The sequence below is a fragment of the Schistocerca gregaria genome, chromosome 4, assembly GCF_023897955.1.
Source record: "Schistocerca gregaria isolate iqSchGreg1 chromosome 4, iqSchGreg1.2, whole genome shotgun sequence".
NCBI lineage: Eukaryota > Metazoa > Arthropoda > Insecta > Orthoptera > Acrididae > Schistocerca > Schistocerca gregaria.
In genome coordinates, this window is record NC_064923.1 from 614,017,428 (window position 1) to 614,037,325 (window position 19,898).

General features: G+C 41.8%; 1 protein-coding gene across 2 annotated transcripts in view; it reads right to left on the reverse strand.

Moving 5' to 3' along the window:
- LOC126365941 (cytoplasmic aconitate hydratase-like) overlaps positions 1–19,898 on the reverse strand; it is a 357,848-nt gene that overhangs the window by 247,080 nt on the left and 90,870 nt on the right. For both annotated transcript variants that reach the window (XM_050008715.1, XM_050008716.1), the window contains exon 2: positions 13,764–13,856. In XM_050008715.1, coding sequence (XP_049864672.1) covers positions 13,764–13,856 — 93 coding nt within the window. The remainder of the gene's footprint in view (positions 1–13,763; positions 13,857–19,898) is intronic.

Genomic DNA, 19,898 nt, shown 5'->3' on the forward strand with positions numbered 1-19,898 from the left:
AACCTGTGAAGGGAGTGAGCCGAGAACCTTTTCTAGGGAGAGGGGAAGAAGACTGACGCTTCTCTGGCTGTTGAGAAGTGGGGTCTGATGCATTGCTCCTAATCAGGTGTTGCCCACTATCGAGGGGGCAGGCAAGTTCATCTTATATCCTCCTTTCAAGACACTGTCCATTCCATTCAGCTGCTCTTCCAGGTCCCTTGCTGTCTGATAGAATTACAATGTCACTGGCAAACCTCAAAAGTTTTAATTCTTCATCATGGATTTTAAATCCTACTCCAAATTTTTCTTTTGCTTCCTTTGCTGCTTCCTCAATATACAGACTGAATATCAGGCTACAATCCTGTCTCACTCCCTTCCCAGCAACTGCTTCCCTTTCATATCCCTTGAATCTTATAACTGCCACCTGGTTTCTGTACAATTTGTAAGTAGCCTTTCGCTCCCTTTATTTTATCCCTGCCACCTTCAGAATTTGAAGAGTATTCCAGTCGACACTGTCAAAAGCTTTCTCTAAGTCTACAAATGTCTTTAGGTTTACAAATGCTAGAAACGTAGGTTTGCTTTTCCTTAATCTTCTAAGATAAGTTGTAACGTCAGTATTGTCTCATATGTTCCAACATTTATACAGAATCCAAACTGATCTTCCCCAAGATCGGCTTCTACCAATTTTTCCATTTGTCTGTAAAAAATACAAGTTTGTATTTTGCAGATGCAATTTATTAAACTGATAGTTAGGTACTTTCACACCTGTCAACACCTGCTTTCTGTGGGACTCGAATTATTGCATTCTTCTTTAAGTCTGAGGGTATTCTGCCTATCTCATAGATCTTGCTCACCAGATGGTAGAGTTTTGTCAGGGCGGATCGCCCAAGGCTGTCAACAGTTTTAGTGAAATGTCTACTCGCTGAGCCTCGTTTTGACTTAGGTCTTCCAGTGTTCTGTCAAATTCTTCACACGTTATCATGTCTCCCATCTCATCTTCATCTACGTCCTCTTCCATTGCCATAATATTGCCCTCAAGTACATCATCCTTGTATAGGCCCTCTAGGTACTCCTTCCACCTTTCTGCTTTCCCTTCTTTGCTTAGAAGAGATTTTCCGTCTGAGCTCTTGATATTCATACAAGTGATTTTCTTTAGTCCCAAGATATCTCTAGTGAGATAAGCTTCTACATCCTTACATTTGTCCTCTAGCCAACCCTGATTATCCATTTTGTACTTCATGTCACTCATTTGCGAGACATTTGTATTCTTTTTTGCCTGCTTCATTTACTGCATTTTTCCATTTTCTCCTTTGATCAATCAAATTCAATATCTCTTCTGATACCCTAGAATTTCTACTAGCCCACGTAGTTTTACCCACTTGATCCTCTGCTGCATTCAGTATTTCACCTCTCAAAGCTACCCATTCTTCTTCTTCTGTATTTCTTTTCCCCGTTCTTGTCAATTGTTCCCTAATATTCTCTCTAAAACTCTCTACAACGTCTGGTTCTTTCAGTTTATCTGGGTCCCATCACCTTTAAATTCCCACCCTCTTGCAGTTTTTCAGTTTTAATCTACAGTTCAAAACCAATAGATTATGGTCAAAGTCCACATCTGCCCTTGGAAATGTCTTACAATTTAAAACCTGGTTCATAAATCTGTCTTACCATTACATAATCTATCTGAAATCTTCCAGTGTCTCTAGGTCTCTTCTACTTATTCAACCTTCTGTCATGATTCTTAAGCCAAGTGTTAGCTATGATTAAGTTATGCTTTGTGCAAAATTCTACCAGGCGACTTCCTCTTTCATTCCTTATCCCCATTCCATATTCACCTACTACTTTTCCTTCTCTTCCTTTTCCTACTATTGAATTCCAGTCCCCCATGACTATTAAATTTTCATCTCCCTTCACTATCTGAATAATTTCTTTTATCTCATCATACATTTCTTCAAGCTCTTCGTCATTTGGGGAGATAGTTGGCACATAAACTTGTACTACTGTGGTACGCGTGGGCTTCACGTCTATCTTGGCTACAATGATGCGTTCACTATCATATTTGTAGAAGCTTACCTGCTCTCCTATTTTTTTTATTCATTATTAAACTTAATCCTGCATTACCACTCTTTGATTTTGTTTTTATAACCCTGTATTTACCTGACCAGAAGTCAGGTTCCTCCTGCCACCGAACTTCACTAATTACCACTACATTTACCTACTACCTGGTTAAGGGATCTGACATTTCATACTCCGATCCATAGAATGCCAGTTTTCTTTCTCTTGATAATGACATCCTCCTGAGCAGTCCCCACCCAGAGATCCAAAAGAGGGACTATTAAGCTGCATGCCCACAGGAATAATTACGGCTGTAGTTTCCCCTTGCTTTCAGCCATTCGCAGTACCAGCACAGCAAGACCGTTTTGGTTAATGTTACAAGGCCAGATCAGTCAACCATCCAGGCTGTTGCCCCTGCAGCTACTGCGAAGGCTGCTGCACCTCTTCAGGCACAACATGTTTGTCAAGCCTTTCAACAGATACCCGTGTGTTGTGTTTGCAGATATGGTACAGCGATCTTGCACTTACGGTATGGCTATTTGTATCGCTGAGGCACACAAGCCTCCCCCCCAACAGCAAGGTTCATGGTTCGTTTGGTGTGGGGGGGTTAACCTTATGGGATTTTAATAACCACTACCCTTTGTAGGGTAGTCCGAAAGTTTCTTGTCCAAGTAGTATACTAGAAAAAGTATTTCGAAATTTTACTGCAGTGTCTCAGAGACTGCTTTGTCAGTGTGTAGCTGTAGCTCTCCCCCATCTAATTAATAATAGCTGCATGGTGATTTGACAATGCCTGCTTTTCAGTAGTACTTTCACTGTTAATGTAAACCACCAGAATGGTCACACAGTCTTCTTAAAATGCAGGTTACTTTTGTTTCTTTTTGAAATTTTGCTGTCGAGTGTAATGTCACCCCAAGGCACTCTCAACTCATTTGTGAATGTGTGTGGCAAGCACGGGGGTCCCACACCATTGACTTTTCTTGTGCTGCAATTTTGCCCTCTTGACGGTATCTTTTGTCATCCTCCAGGGCAGATTAGCTGCTGACAACTTAGCTTGCACATAGTACGTTGATTATGACTTTCTCACTTTCTTCCCTTACTTTGCTCTTATTTCAGTTAACTCACATTCTGTCTGCACATTTGGCTTTGACCTCCAATTTTTGAGGAACGCAAAAGCGAGGAACTGGATGTCACAGATTACCTGCAATATTTTGAAGCTTACAAAGAATATGAGCATTTGTATCCAGTCATCTTTTTTCACCACTGTGACCAGGTTAATGGTGGTACCTGGTATATTTACTACACTGAAGTCTACATCTGATAGTCACACAATTATACTTGACCATGGGGCTGATAGTCACTCCCCCATCTCTTTGTTCCTGCAGCACTGTTCCTCTGACATCTAATAGTGACTGACTCTTATGGGAATTGTCTCCCTGAAAATCCACAGAACAACAACCAGACACCAACCAATGTATGAATGAGCCCTAGGCTTTGGGTCTCACGCATGCCCATTTTTTATGACAGCAGATAAGCTCTCCCAAGATTCTTGATGGCCAAAATTAGTGAATGACAAAAAGGAGATATCTCGGTAGACGGTTGCTACTGATTGTGGAGATGCCAGATCCTCTGATGCTCTTGGACTCCAAAGCAATGTTTGTTAATGTTGTTCCAGCCCCACGTGTGACACACTGACCATGCGGTGTGACCTGTCGTCTTAGCCCCTTCACCCTTAACCAGGGAACCCTCTGTGTAATAATCAAATGAAGCTGCAATGGACAGTGCTCTCACCTCCCAGAACTACAACAGGAAATGTCTTATTGTTATGCAATCTGTGTTGCTGTTGGAACTTACTGACCCTGAGAGGATATCTGCAGGGGTCTGTATGTTGGTCTGCACAGGTGTTGTCAGTGAGTGATTTCCCCTGTGAACGACATTGAAAACAATAGCAGTGAGAGTGCAAACAACCCCACCATTTGTAACATATATTTACCTCCAGATGAGGCTATTTCTTAGCTTGAGATGCATACCTTGATACATGAACTTTGGCCTCCTCCCCATTTTCTCCTATCTAGAGATTCCAATGTACACCACCCCCTGTGGGGTGGACCATCCCATTGACCACTCTCTCTTTCTCCTCCCCTTCCTCCCTCCCAGAGTTACAGAGTGGGGCAGGGTCACAGGGAACATAAAGCAAATCTGTCAAAGTAGCAAAAAGAGCAAACTCCGAGAAGTAACAGAAAACGGGTGCAGCCCATACCGGTGGTCAAGGGAATCGTCAAAAAAGGGAGCACAGAATGTGTGACAGGGCATAAAAGACAGAGGACTCCCGTATTGTTCTGAAGAGAAAATACTGCTGGTAAAGCAACAGTAAGTCAGTAGCCTCAGCATAAAGACTCAACAAGACTATTACAGAAGGTGTGAACACAACGTAAAAAAGAGGGACACGTGGATGCATATTCGACAAATCCATAATCCAATTTTTAACAGACAAGGGACCGGTATAAACAGAGGGTGGTCCGATCTGCTCCCCATGGCGCACCGCAAAAAACACGTAGAACATTGATGGAGGAAGTACAATGAGCTGCCAAGTAAGAGATATGGAAAGATCACTGTTTTCTATCAAACTTGAGTCCCAAGAATTTTGTTGTGTCAATGAACGGAAGAAGGAATGGGCAGAGTTAGGGATGTGGGAAGGAACTCTAGCCACCATCTGACGTTCATACAGACAGTCTTGTCAGCAGACAAGCACAAGTGATTGTTGATGCTCCATGAATAAAAATGATCAAGACATCACTGCAAATGCTGCTCAATCAGACAAGTTTGAGCTGCAGTAGATCACAAAGTCATAAATGAAAGAGAGCATGAGATATATGGGTGGGACATAATTCATAAGTGTTAAAGGCTATGGCAAATAAGACAACACTGAACACAGAACTCTTTAATAAAAGTGGCTGACAGAGACAAGCCCACGTGTACCTTAAAAACATGTATTTTAAAAATTCCAGAATAAGGAGCAGGCAACCCTGAAAGCCCCACTCTTACATACTACGAAGGATACTCATCCTCTATCAGGTGTCATACACATTTCCAAATCAAAAAAACAAGGCCACAGTTTGGCACTTCCGCAAAAAATTGTTCATAACATGAGCTAACAAGATCATGATATGATCAACTGCAGGACGGTGCCTATGGAATCCACATTGGGCATTAGTGAGGAGATCCCGAGATTCGAGCCACCACACCAGCCAACCATTAATCATATGTTCCATCACTTTGCAGACTCTACTGGTGAGGGGAATAGAGCAGTAGCTGAAAGGAAGGTGTCTGTCCTTACCAAGCTTAGGTATGGGAATGACAATGGGGCCACATCAGTGACTGGAAAATGTGCCATCTGTCCAAATGCAGCTATATGTACAGAAGAGAAAGCTTAGGGCCTCAAGAGGAGGGGCTGCAACATCATGATGTTAACACCGTGCAGATGACCGTAATTAGTGTGCATGTTGCAGCTCTCTCATAGTAAAAGCAGAACTGTAACGTTCACAATCCTGGAAGGAGAAAGATATTGTCCTTGCCTGCACTACCCATTTCAGAGGGGATGAATGCAGGATGGCAGTGGGTGGAACTCTAAATGACTGCAAAAGTATCAGCCCAACATGTTTGAGGTATCAAGAGGGTCTACAATGGCGCTATGATCACACCAGGAACGGGCAATGAACTGTGGTTCCTGAAAGCTGACCGAGATTACCTCCAACAATATAAGAAGGAGTAAAACTGTTAAAAGAGCTTTAAAAACGCAGTGACACAGCACACGTAGCTGTTTATAATGGATAGAGTTTGCTATCATGGCATGGCATTTAAAAATGCAAGAGCTCATCTCCAAGCATAGATGGCATCGCGGCACGCCTCAGTCCATCAGGAGACAGGACCATGTCGTGACGAGGAAGAGGCAGGAGGTATGAACATTCTGCAGCATTTGTAAGGTATTCCACCTGGTAATTAATGCAAGGGAAATTGTGTTCATCTAAAGTGGCCAGTGAGGAGTACAGCTGCCAGTAAGCTTGGGATAGATGCCAGTTGATTGGATGCACAGATAGGATAAACATTAGCAAACAAATTACGCAGGGGAAATGGTCATTCGAGTGTGTGTGTCAGAGCGGATGGACCACAAGAGATGACAACCAAGCTGAGCAGTACAGATAAAAGATCCATACAGGGAAAGGAATGGGTGGACTCGGAGAGAAATGTGAGAGTACCCGCATTCATACAGATTAAATTGAGGTGGCTGAACACATCTATTAGGACAGAGCTTCTTGGATTGGTGCACAAAGAGATGCAAAGGAGATGGTGGACACTGAAGTCACCAAGCAGCGAGAAGGAAGGAGGAGGAAGTTAGGCAATAAGTTGCAAAATGTCTGCCCTAGAGACAGCAGAAAGCAAGAAGGTGAAACTGAGATGGGACAGACAGACAGCAACAGCATGAAACTGGGTGTGCAAGGAAATGGTGTGACTGAAGATGTCATCTCAAATGAGCAATGACTCCCCATGAGCTAGAGAGCCCGACTCAGATGGGAGGTCGAAACAGACTGAAGTGAAGGGGGAAGAGATGGATGCAACTGTGAGAGCATAGTTTTGTTTCCTGGAGGTAGAAAACAACTGGACAGTATGATCATAAAAAGAGCTGTAATTCACCCCTACTTGATCAGATGTCACAACTGTTCCATTGGAGGATAACAATATCCAATAATAGACCGGAGATGGGTCAAATAATGTAGCAGTCATCAGGGTGGCTGCTAAGTGCCAGAATTCAAATGTGCACAATGACCAGGTACAGAGGCTGGAGGATCCTGGTCCCATAGTTTGACAAAGGTGTCAGTACAAATGCCTTTGATTGGCAAGCAAACTGGTTATTGGCACGAGGTTATCCCCCGGTGACAAGGGGTAAGAAGAATGCCAAGGTGGAGAAGGGGAAGTTCATTTGAGTGTTTGCCTGCTTAGAACTTCATCGTTTGTTTGGTGCAGACCCAGACATTGGCCACTCAGAAGCATAAAAAGTCATTGTGGGAATGCTCCATTTTGGATTTCCGTGTTTTTGTTTGTGGCGCATGCGATTTTTCTGGCACAGGCGAAGGTTTGTTGGTGTGATGTGCACCCAGAGCAGGTGATGAGGGCGTGACATCTGAGCTGGGCGATTTCACAACCATGGCACTAAACTGGAAGTCTGAAATCTGCGTAGCCATGTTCTTCGCAAGTCGGGGTGTAGCGAGAACTGTATTATAATTGCCAGAGGGTGGTGTACAAGATTTGTGGCTAGCCAACATTTTCCCAGCAATGTGAGTAGGAATTGTTTCCTTCACCTGGATCTGCTGAACAGCTCTCTCACTGAGGTAGCCTGGACAGTAAAGGGAGGAAGCAGCATGATAACCCTTGCAGTTGATACACTGAGGGGAAGAAGGTGGACACACACCCTCATGCGTGTCCCTGCCACAGGTTACAAATTTGGCTGCATTTTTACAAGATTCATGAGTGTGGTTGTGACATTTATAGTGACACTTCGGATTTGGGACATACAATCTAACAGTAATAGCTTCGTAGTCAGCCGTAATTTTTGATGGAAGTACCACACGATCAAATGTGAGGAAGACAGTGTGGGTTGGCACTAATTCTTGATCAATCCTTTTTGTGATGTGGTGAATTGCAGTAACTCCCTGGTCAATGAGATCAGCTGTTATTTCAACCTGTCAGGTCATCTAGCAGCTGAGTGTATACATGACACCATTCAGAGTGCAGTGGGCTTCTACTTTAACAGGATATCTGTGGAGAAGTGTTGCATTAAGTAGTTTCTGTGCTTGGAAAGCACTATATGTCTCCAATTGCAAGGTCTCATTGTGCAACCAAGAGCAGGAGTTTGCAGGACTGGCAATGGCATCTACACACTTCCAAATAATAAGTGGATTAACTGTCGTCTAATTGTCACGATCTTCCATATGTGACAACAGAAGATATTGGGGTGCAGCCTGGAGAGGCATCGATTGTTTCATCTCAGTCCATTTACACCCTCAGATAAGAAATTCATTGCAGAGAAATCCCCCACAATTGCCATATGTGACTGTCCACACCTCAGGTCACACCTCCCAGACTCGAGACAGAGGGCCCAATCAGCATAGCTCAGGCAATCACCACTTCCTGGGTCTGGCCTTTACCAGTGAGTCCACAGAAGCCCTACTTGTCGACCCGGGCTGGGAATTATATGTTACCCAGTCACCTTTTATGCATAGAATGTAAGGGCAGGCCTTTAGGAACGCACAGGAAGAAACAAGAAAAAGAGATCTCAAACACCAAAGTGCAGGAAGGGTAAGAAAAGGAAGGACAGGGAAAGAAAGATGGGTGGACAGAATGAATACACACACAGTTTTTTTTATGCCCGAAGAAGGCATATGGCTAAGCCCCAAGGGGAGAGGACAAAAGAATAAGAGGAAGATAGACATGCAGCACAAAAAGGGAGGTAGCTCTGCAAAGGCTAGGGGCCCTGTGGTAGCCAAGCATGTACTCACCAAAGAGTGGTGAGCCGCCAAGGGAGTGGAATGGGGGGGGGGGGGGGGGGGGAAGAGCTTACATTAGCATAAAATGGATATTTCCTGCATAGCATTTACCCCATTCTAATAACTGTTTTATTTTACTGTATTACTCTGTACTCTTTATTAGGACAAAAGATGTTATCTTTGAGTAATTAAGTATGTAAAAGAAAAACCCTTATGTAATGTAATTTGAAATGTTTATTACTTTGTCTTCTTCAAAATGTTTGGATGGAATACAAGTTTGTTAAGAGATGTATGATTAGTGCTCTCTTCATACAGGATATGAATTTACATCTTTGTAGTCCTTAGTCTTTGAATTGTTTACTATGAGTTTAGACCCTTTAATGCCAGTGTATGTCTTGCGTTGGTTCACTTCAGTTGCTTATTCTTCACAGAGATGTCACTGGCCTACCTGTAATGTTTTAAATGAACAATACTTTTAGTTTGATATGTAGTGTTCGTTGCCAATTAATTTTTCGACAAAAGTAATTTTTCTGTTACATTCACAATAATCTTGTGACCATGCAAGTCATTTCCTTTCTGCATTTTGACATGACTTTTGTTGCTTATTTCATACAGAACCATGAAAATGGTTTATGACAGAAACCAGTTGGAATAGAATAAAAATAATGTCAGCATTTGTGCACCATGCATTTTATACAATATTCACAAGCTGAGAACGGCCTTAACAAGATATAAACAAGTCAGTGTATTTTCCATTGCCTGAGCCGCTTCCAGCCAGTGGCTGTTGACAAGAGATTAGGTGCTGGTGGTTTGTAAGGTGGGAGCAGGTATCACAGAGGTTACTCCTCTCTTTCGGTACACACAGTTGGCGGGGAATGGGTAATATGGGAGACAATCCTTTCTTTTCTCTGATGGAACATACCTGGGACGTCAGTGGGACTTGGCGTTATGAGGGTGGAATGAGTACTTGTTTTCGTTGTAGGTGGTTTATTAGTTGCTACTTGTTCAAGATTTTTTTTTTGAGTGTGGGATGAACACATCTCTATTCCACCCGAGATGCAACAGTTGGTAGTAAGCTGAAGATTTTGTAATCTTTTATTTCACACTTTTTTAAAAGTATCTGCCACATCCAGTGTGTGGGGCAGAACGATGCTACGCACAGTCAATTCGAAGTGGTGCTTTTCGCACAGAATTCTCATGTCATGTCTGTCCACAGTCTCAACATATTCAGCGATTTGTGTAGCCTAATGACTTGTGACCAGATTCACATGCTATGAGATGGTACATGTGTGTGACTTCACGTCAATTGACTTAATTTCTCTCACTCCAAAAGTGAGTCATCTTCCAAGGTCAGGTTGAATGCTCCAGCATCTGTTCTGATACCTTTTCGAGTCTCATTGAACACAGAGGATGAAATGAAATACCCCCCTTTCTAAATTGGTCAATAAATCTTCTCTGTCTGGAGTATAAGGTCGCAATGAACCGCACCCCCTTCTGAGATGTAACTGAACAGTATGTCAACGAGTTTGATACATGCAAACAGCACAGAGAGATACTGAGACAAAGATTATGTTTTGACTAATATGTGTCATCTTTCTATATTGGGGTGATTTCATTATAGTTGTCTTCAAGTTGTTCTACAAAGAATTAGGGTTTTGTATACATGAAGGATCTGCCAGATGTTTTAGGACAGACTAAGTATTATGTAGCATACCTGTATGTTTCTTCTTGTTTCAAATCCTCTTTTCTCTCATTGTGTAGCTAAGGAACAAAATATCTTGGAATTTTCTCTCTCTGCATTGTATTGCCTGACCTGTAACTATATATTGTCCACCTTGACACTACCCTTTTAACCCTGGCTTCCCCCTATGGCTGCCTGGTCACCTCAGCAAGGACTACCACAGACTCCCCATGTCTTAAGTGCAATGAACACACGGTCTTACACAGCAAGGAATTAAGAGTGTGCACATGCTGCGTTCTGGGCACTTATATATTGCCTGAATGCTAGATAAACAAGGTGAAACAGCATTCAGTTGGTCATATGGTATGTTGGCCGAGCTTGCTTGCACAGCCTAAGCCACTGAGAAAAAAATTTGAAAAGCGGAGGGTTAACCAATTATCACGGACTGTAATTGATTAGCCAGAAATGGTGATGCGAAGTAAGCTAAGGGGACGGCAGAATCAATAAAATCTGAGTCCTTTCATAGGCTCAGTCTTGATCAAGGAAGCCATCATCATGGTTTAAGGACCAAAGGGGAATGTTAGTCAGAAGGAGGTGGTCGTTGTTGTGCTATGGAATAAGAAGAAATGTTACGATGGCTCAGTGCCCTTTGGTCTCCACACAAGTGTTCATGAAAGAGTGAGAGCCTCCAGGAAGTGTGGCCAGGCCTGCATGACATAATGCAGGAGTTGTTCCCATATGCATACTAAACTAACAAGGAACCCCTTGAATGCAAGGTTGTAAGTTCAACCTTTAGTAAGGCTCATTTGAAAGCTCTGTATTAGCAATAACAGGAAAAATATTAGCTGTTAATGAGTCGCCATGTGCATCAGGAGGGCAACAGCAAATGAGCGTCCAGGAGGAGCAGAGATCAATTTTCTATGGGATGTATGTATTACACTTCTTCACAAAATGTACATTGATGACATTCAAGAAATATTCAAAACAAAAACTTGCATCTCTGTAGGTACCTATAAGGTTTATCTACATAGACAAATAAGATGTATTAATTCATACAGATGACAGTTGTATGTGCCAAAGATATATTAATATGTATTACACCACATTAATGTAATCTGAGAGGGTGACAGAAAAATGAAAAACAATGTATCTTCAAAATTTTTACATCATCTCTTATTTTAGTGCCTGAACACATCTCTTTGTTCTCGTCCGCCATAGTTTACAGACATACAGGCAATTATCAACTATATAGGATGAGTCTCTTGCCAAATTAACTGTATTCTTATACACACCATGAACACCGGGTGAAAAACGGGGTGCCTCAGTGAACACAAAGGTTCACACCATCAAGACTGAAGATGAACTGCTTGAGAGTTACAAATCACGCAAATTGTTCTGCTGGGTATACACTTCGTGCAGCCGAATGCTAAAGTCTGTCATGGAGCTTATGGCTATCCTTTAAGGCGTAGTTGCAGATACTGTATGAAATGATCATATGGCATTGTTGGCCATGAGGTCCCATTCAGGTTTGGCCGCCAAGTGCAAGTCTTATTTCAGTCGGTGCCACATTGAGCAACTTGCTGCCAATGATGAGGATGAAATGATAATGACAACACCACACCCAGTCCCCGAGTGGAGAAAATCTCCAACCTGGCTGGTAATCGAACCTGGGTCCTGTGCATGGGAGGTAAGCATGTTACAACACAGCTAAGCAGGCAAACTGCAGATATTGTGATAATATGTTTTGTAGACATGGGATATGAACTGCCATGTCACACTATTTTCAGGAAGGTTAGCTTGCTCTAAACAAGTATAATTTTTATACGCAGACCAGCAATCAAGCAAATGCAAATTATTCTCACCAGCTATTTGCCAAAAGCAGTATTCATACATACCTGAAGTTCTCTCACACAGATATTTCCACCCTTGCTTGCCATGACAAATATTCCCTACTGCCCTTGCAAAACCACGCACACAAGAAAGAATCATAGGGGGCAGAGGACTTAAACTTCTCGCAGCACAACTTTACAGCTAATTTACCATCCAGGTTAATATTTGAGGTAATTGGATACAAATGCTTTAATGCATTGATGTTAAATAATCTTTATACAACTCATGGTACCTCCAATTCCCAGGATTAGTTTCATATAGCTTTCCTCTTCAAAACCTGACTGGTCAGAGTCTACAACAAATTCCTTAAAGAACAATGGGATAAGTTTATCTCATCCACAAATTTTCAGGACAATTCTGCAGCCTGCTGTGCATATTCCAGCTGATACTTTGAAATTTCATTATCTCACATCTTTCAGTTCTGTTGCACTGACTGAAATTATGCAATCATCCACTGCTCCCTTGAAATGACTAACGTACGTCATGCACAATTTGATGTGCATAGCATAGTAGGTCATAGTAGGTAACTGTCATGCACATCCTGTAAATTGTATCCAACATCCTTGAAATGTCCAAACACCAGTTTTTATACGAAGTACACTTTGTCCTCTCTTGAATATCCGCAGTGTTTCTTGTGCCCTACATGTTTATATTGATGCAGACCTATTAAAAATATGTTCATAATTTTTATTTTCTATGCAATGGATGGTCTTCCATGTACATAATTACATTTAGTACCCACTCTTTGGACAAAGTTTGTCCTTTATTGCATTTCACTGGAGGTGGGATTTGTAGCTCCCTGTCTGATAGAGGTGATGAACTACATGGCTCGACACGTATTTCAATATCACTTTCACTTGCTAAACATGTATCGTTATCAATGTACTCCTTACGTACACTGTCCGCACAGTTGAGCGTATACGACACCACACAGTCCACTGACTTATCTTGCAAAAACTAACATTTCACCTGGCACTTCTTTCCCACTCTGAGAAATTCCTCAGATTCCTTTCTCATGAAATGTCCACTACAGCAACTGCTGTTTTAGATATAATGCAATGTTCGCTTCGTTTATTGTTGCCATTGCTCTGCTTTGCATCAAAACCACTAGCACTGTAGCGACATACTCGTTGATTAAGACGTTCAACTACACTTTGTAGCCTTGGGCTCTGCTCACAATTGTGTACCTCTAGTCCAGCCTGATGCCATTAGCAGCCAATATTGTGGTTGCATGGTAGACAATACGTGGGGGCATCTAATGTCGTAAACATCACTGGGCTTTTGTGACTTCACACTTGAAATGTTGCTTGGGAGATGGTGAACTACCTTTTCAAGAAGTTAAAGGAGGTGGTTGAAGTCCAAAAGAGTATCCCACTGAGCTGAAGAGAGAGAAGTGAATAATTCTAAGGTCAAGTAAGAATGATAACTGACTGTATTAGATACGAAAGATGCCATTGCTGAATCTAAACCAAAAGAGAGGCACTGTAATGGAGTCTGGGTTCCCTCGTACATCTGTACAGACCACGCTAGTACTGTGTTAAAAATTTCACTTCTTTGCTAAACAAATAATAATAAAAATTATAAAATTAAGATAGTTACATAAAGCATGGGCAACTTACCATAACTGGGAGACAGGCTTGGTAAATCATAGTACTTATATTCTTTTTCGCCGATTTTCATAGATTTGAGCTGCTTCTGGAACACACTGCATCCTGAAAAAGGACAGAGAGAAAAATACGTTACATCCTTGTAATGTCAAAGGAAATGCTACACAGGCGAAAACAGTGAACTTATTAATTAAATTCTTAGCACATAAACTGCTCAGAAAATGTTCCACTTGAATTACCCTGGGTTTAGATTTCTGGGAAGGAAAGAAGAAAGAAAGAAAGAAAGAAAGAAAGAAAGAAAGAACACTTCTTATGAAACTTAAAGAATAACAACTGCAAAACAAAAACAAAGTAACAGTCAAAATAAATGCAATTTTTTCGGAAGTGCATATCTTCTTCACATCTGTAAAAACAATCTGCTGCTGGTGACATTACACCAGCCCTTGCATTGTAATCTACTTTGATTCTTCTTTGCTTGCAGTGCACAAGGTGGTCAAGACATTGGTGCTCAAGCCTATCTCAATCTAGCAATGTCCTCCTTGACATCATTTATTGTGTGAGGAGGGTTCCTGCAATGTTGTACTAAGTTTCAACTGGATCTGCATGTGCTCAGTCAGATATTCTAGATTTTTTTTTCCCTTGATTCCTGCTTATTGGAGGAAGGTGTCCATGAAATGTGCACAGTGTGATCATACATTGCCTTGAAAGATGAACCTATTGCAGAATGGTTGACTGTAGGACCAGACAACAGGTTGAAGGATTGTATCCCTATATAGTACTGCTCTCAAATTACCATCAATAGTGATGAGAGACGATATGATCCTGGCCCAAAACACAAGAGACTCACTTCCATGCTGAACCAGTGTGACTATACTAAAGATGTGCACTGTTGTCTGCACTACTCCACACTTTTCTACTACCATCGTCAGTCATTAGACAAATTCTGCACTCACTGGTGAGGATAACTCAACACATTGATCCAGGTTCCATTCCAAGTATTCCCTTGAACACACTTGAGGCACAACACAGAGCTGGAGGGTTTGTGTAGTTCATAATGGATACTTAGAAACAAAATTAATCATGTCAAGATGGCTGCATGCAATCTGGGTCAACACACATTCTCAGTTGTCTCTAAAAACTAAGCAGGCAGTTCTGTTGCACTTTCCTTGGGTACTTATGAGCAATAATTTATAGATAGTGGTGTTCACAGCTAGCGTTGTTTACTGTGGCAACCACTGCACAGCACATCTTACTGAATATTTGAAAGATGTCAACAAGTTGTACAATTTGACAGGCAACTTCCCCCACTGACAACCCTGGTTACCGTGAAGTGACAACTAGCACACATGTAAGCTTGAAATGACAATTAGAGGCACGTTGATAGACAGTACATATGATTATGTATAAAAACTGCACACCATATTTATTATTAGAAACACAGTACATTCTGAGCCGTAAGCTGCACTAAGAATGCAGGTTTACTTTTACCTCCATTACAGATATGGCTGCAACAGTGATTACCTTGGTGAAAGAGTAATGAAAAAAAGGTTTGTGATAAAAAGGAAATAGATAAAATGAAATAGAAGAAGAAGAAGAAGAAGAAGAAGAAGAAGCAAATCATGAGAGTGGTACAAAACCGTTTTTAGAAGTTTAGGCTATATAAAGCTAAGTTCTGTCATGCATGTAAGAGTTCCTTTTGCTATTTGTTTAAGGAGCAGCCTGTTTACTCCTAAACCATGGCGAAGGATACCTTACACCACTACCAGATATTTCCTTTTCTGTTCCACTCACAAATAGAAAGAGGGGAAAACAACCAGCTGTATGCCTCAACACAAGCCCTAATTTCTCAAATCTTATCTTGGAGCTCCTTGCGCAAAATGTATGTTGGCAGCAGCAGAATTTTCTGCAGTTAGCTTCAAATGCTATTCTCTAATTTTATCAATAGTATCACTCAAAAAGAACATCACATTCTCTCCAGAGATTCCCATTTAAGTTCAGTACTTACGTGCTGTTTGAACCTAACAGTAAGAACTCTAGCAGCATGCCTCCGAATTGCTTCGATGTCTTCCCTTAATCCTACCTTTGCGGATCTCAAACATTCTAGCAGTGCACAAGAATAGGTAGCACTAGTGTCCATATACAGTCTCCTTTGCAAGAGAATCACACTTTCCTAAATTCTCCCAATACAATAAGTCAATCATCTGCCTTCCTCTTAAGAATTCTCACGTGTTCGTTCCACTTCACATTACTTCGCAATGTCACGCCCAAATATTTAAACGATGTGGCTGCTTGAAGCAGCAACTACCAATGCTGCATTCAAACATTACGGGTATGGTTTTTCCCCAATCATCTGCATTAACTAACATTTTTCTACATTTATAGTTAGCTGCTAATCATCACACCAACTACAAATTTTATCATCCTGTATATTCCTAGTAACTCAATTATAGCTGCTTCCCATACACCACAGCATGAACAACAAACAACTGCAGATTGCTGCACACCCTGTCTACTGCATCACTTAAGTACATAGAAAATAATAGCGGTCCTATCACACTCCGCTGGGGCACTCCTGATGATACCCTCATCTCTGATGAACACCCAACGTCGAGTACAATGCACTGGGTTCTATTACTCAAGAAGTCTTCGAGCTAGTCACATATCCAGAAACCTTTTCCATACACTCTTATCTTTGTTAACATATACAGCGGGGCATTGCGTCAAATACTTTTCAGAAACCTAGGAATATGCCTGCTGGCCTTCATCCATTATTCGCAGTATATGATGCTGCCTAAAACCATGCCAATTCATGGACAAAAGCTCTTGCTCTCAAGGAAATTTATTGTATTCAAACTCAGGACATGTTCAAGAATTCTACAGCAACCAATGTTCAGTCTGTAATTTTGCAGGCATGTTCTTTTATACTTCTTGTACACAGAAGTCACCTGCATGATCTGGGTATTTACACGCTGCTGCCTGTAGTCTTTATTTGAATGACTCAAACTGACACAGAAGAATCAAGTGGCAGGTAAAAACATTCAACAATTAACTTTATGTAACTTAGACCAGTTACAGGCGACCAGATAACTTCACTGTCGCACTCCATTTCAATCCAGTAGAGATTAACATTTACGTCAACTGCAATGAACACGCCCCCTCACATGGTGTCTACCCTGTCTTTTTGAAATACATTCCATGACTCGCTACATATCTCCGAGCTTTCTACTTCCGGTTTCAGCCAGCTCATGGTCCCAATAATAATCTGAGCATGAGAACTTTCCTGGAGGGCAGTAAATTATTAGAACTTTGACAATTTACAGATAAAATTTTTACGGTCCAAGTGTCTTTACTCTTAACATGGTCCAATTTCATTACATATTATCTGGTGTGTGTTCATCAGAATAGCTCAAACTACTGTCTAGCCTAAAAAACCCTTATGTGCGCCCTGCGAGTACTTTGCTAATGGAATAGTTGCTTCCTTTGTGTAGTGAACCCTACTGTCAGGGGTGCCCTACAATTTCCCACATCTGGAAACCTACAGCAAAGACTTTCACAGAGTTGAAAAAGCCTTTGGTTGAGAGCCTCCACTCAGCTCCAAACCAAAGGACCCCAGTCAATAATGGGAAAAGCACTGCAAATTGCGAGCTCCATTTGCATCCCATGTCTGAGGTCAGCAGCCTCCACCACTTCCGTTAGCCACCTGCACAAACTAAGCATGGCCTCAAAATGTATGTGGCAAATGACACTGGTGCTGATGTGAGCCACAACTTGCAGACCACTACACCCTACGGGTTCCATAGACACAGGCAAGCCATCCTAAAATCTCAGAAGACACTCCCACTTGACATACTGAGTGCAAACTGGCTTTCTTTCCAGTCTGAAAGTCAGTGAGTCACCGAGTCAAATTTTCAGTCACAGCCCAGTCACTTGAAGTTGCAATCAGAGTCTCAGTCTCAGGAAGCACATAGGGACCAGAGTAGTGTGCATAGCGGGACATGTACATCAGCAGAAGTGAGGCTGATGTTGACTATTAAGGAAGAGCTTGTACCACAATGACTAGCTTAAGTTAAGTAGCTCTCTTATTCTTATGAATAATAATGAGCATATGGCATTGGTGGCCGGGAGACCCCTCGCAGGGCAGTTCAGTCCCTGCTCCACAAGTTCTTTAACGCCACTATGGCGACTTGCGAGTGAATGAGGATGAAACGATGATGAAAGACACACAACACACAGTCATCTCAATGCAGAGAAAATCCCTACCTCGCCGGGAATCGAACCTGGGACCCCGTGCGCAGGAAGCGAGAATGCTACCGCAAGACCACGAGCCACAGGCATTCTTATGAATAAAGAACCTTGTTAATACGTGCGTGCAGTTGTGTTATAGAAAGAAGATCCCAGCCACCAAACAACAACCTCTCCTTGCTTCCCATGGCACAAGCCTACAGTGATGAGACGACACAAAAACTGGCGGCAAGTATAGTCCAGTGCAGATTTTGCTTGCTTCTCTTGTTTTAGCTTGCAGGGTGCTCATTTTTCATTGCTAAATTTTTGTTTTGTTCGTGCATGTATTCCAGGAGGAGACCAGCAGAACTAATCAAATTTCTCTTCCCAGAGGCTCTGCTTGTTTTTTTGCTATAATGTATTTGTGAAAACAATGGCTACCCCACCCCCTGCACCCGCACCTCAGCCGTAGATGCTAATGTGATGGATCTAACGCAAGCATTTTAGTTTCAGAAAGACAAACTGCTGCCCTACTAATGATGGTACAACTACTGTCTGCAGAAGCTGCGTTGACCGCCCAACAGAAACTGACCCACCCAACAAGTGCCGCCGATCAGCATACCAATGTTCCAGAAATTTAATGACATGAAGAGGAATGGTTCAAATACCTGAGAGTTCCAAGCAAATTGGCAAGTTCGTTGTGTACAAGGTACTTTCCTTCCATTGCAGGGTCCCCAGTGTTAAAGTTAATACAAAAACTATTCCCAACTGCGACTCGAGACAAACTCAGTTATGACGAAGTAATCGCTATACGATGACCAGCAAGTCAAAGAAGCTGCGGCCAGATATCAGTTCTTTCACCAGCAGAAAAAGCCTGAACAGACTTACAGTCAGTGGTATACAGAATTAATGAGCATGACTAATAAGTAGTTGTGGCACCTTTTACAGTGATGTCATGATTAGGGATGCAATAACCTTCAATGTCCCAGATAATAGTACTCTAATCCATCACTTCCTCAAGTGTTGCAAATCTTTGAGTAATATGATTCGCGTGCCAAAGCAGCCAATAAGTTTTCAGGCCCCAATCTGTTAGGTCGAGTCACCACTTGCTTGCAACTGCCCCAAGTAGCCATGGCATCAGTGCGTACACAGCTGTGCTGACAGCCATGTAGAAAGGTGAACAGACCTGTGAACTTAGAGAAGTCTTTTTCTAGATGTTCAGCTTAATATAAAAGACAGGATTTCCCATCATGTAATGCAGCGTGTTGCAAGTGTGAGGAAAAAAAATGGCCATGTCCAAGCAGTTTGTTTGCAAAAGTATGAAAACACCAATTTTGCCCACTCCCAGAAAAAACAGGCTCATGCACAAGCAGTGAACATTGTGTTTTCCAAACCTACAACAGGTTCTGGCAAAAGTAAAGTTAAGGTTGTGCCGCCGTCTTGCCCCAGTGCTACACAACAACATTCTAACAATCAATTTGTCTCATTACAAACTGCTGGTCGTCGTGTGAACGTTCAATTAGACACAGGTGCCTCAGTAACTTTGTTTAATCATGACATTTATGAACAGTTACGCTCACCATGTCTTAATCTAGCAAGCACCTCACTGCTTACAACAGACAGGAAATTTCAGTGCTTGGACCATGTAGTTTGCCTGCCACTTACATATCTCCCACTCGGACAGTTAATTTTTATTGTGTTGAAATCCAGAGCCAGTGAGAACATTTTCTGTTTAGATGCCTTTGATTTGTTTGGTTTTAGCATCCGAGACAATGTACTTTTCATATCTACATTTGCACCAAAAGACAGTGTCGCTAGCATGCTTAAAGTATTTCCTGAACTATTTTTCAGAAGAAATAGGAAAAGTTAATAGCTTTGCAGCATGATACATTGAAAGACAATGCACAGCCTAAATTTTTCTGGGCC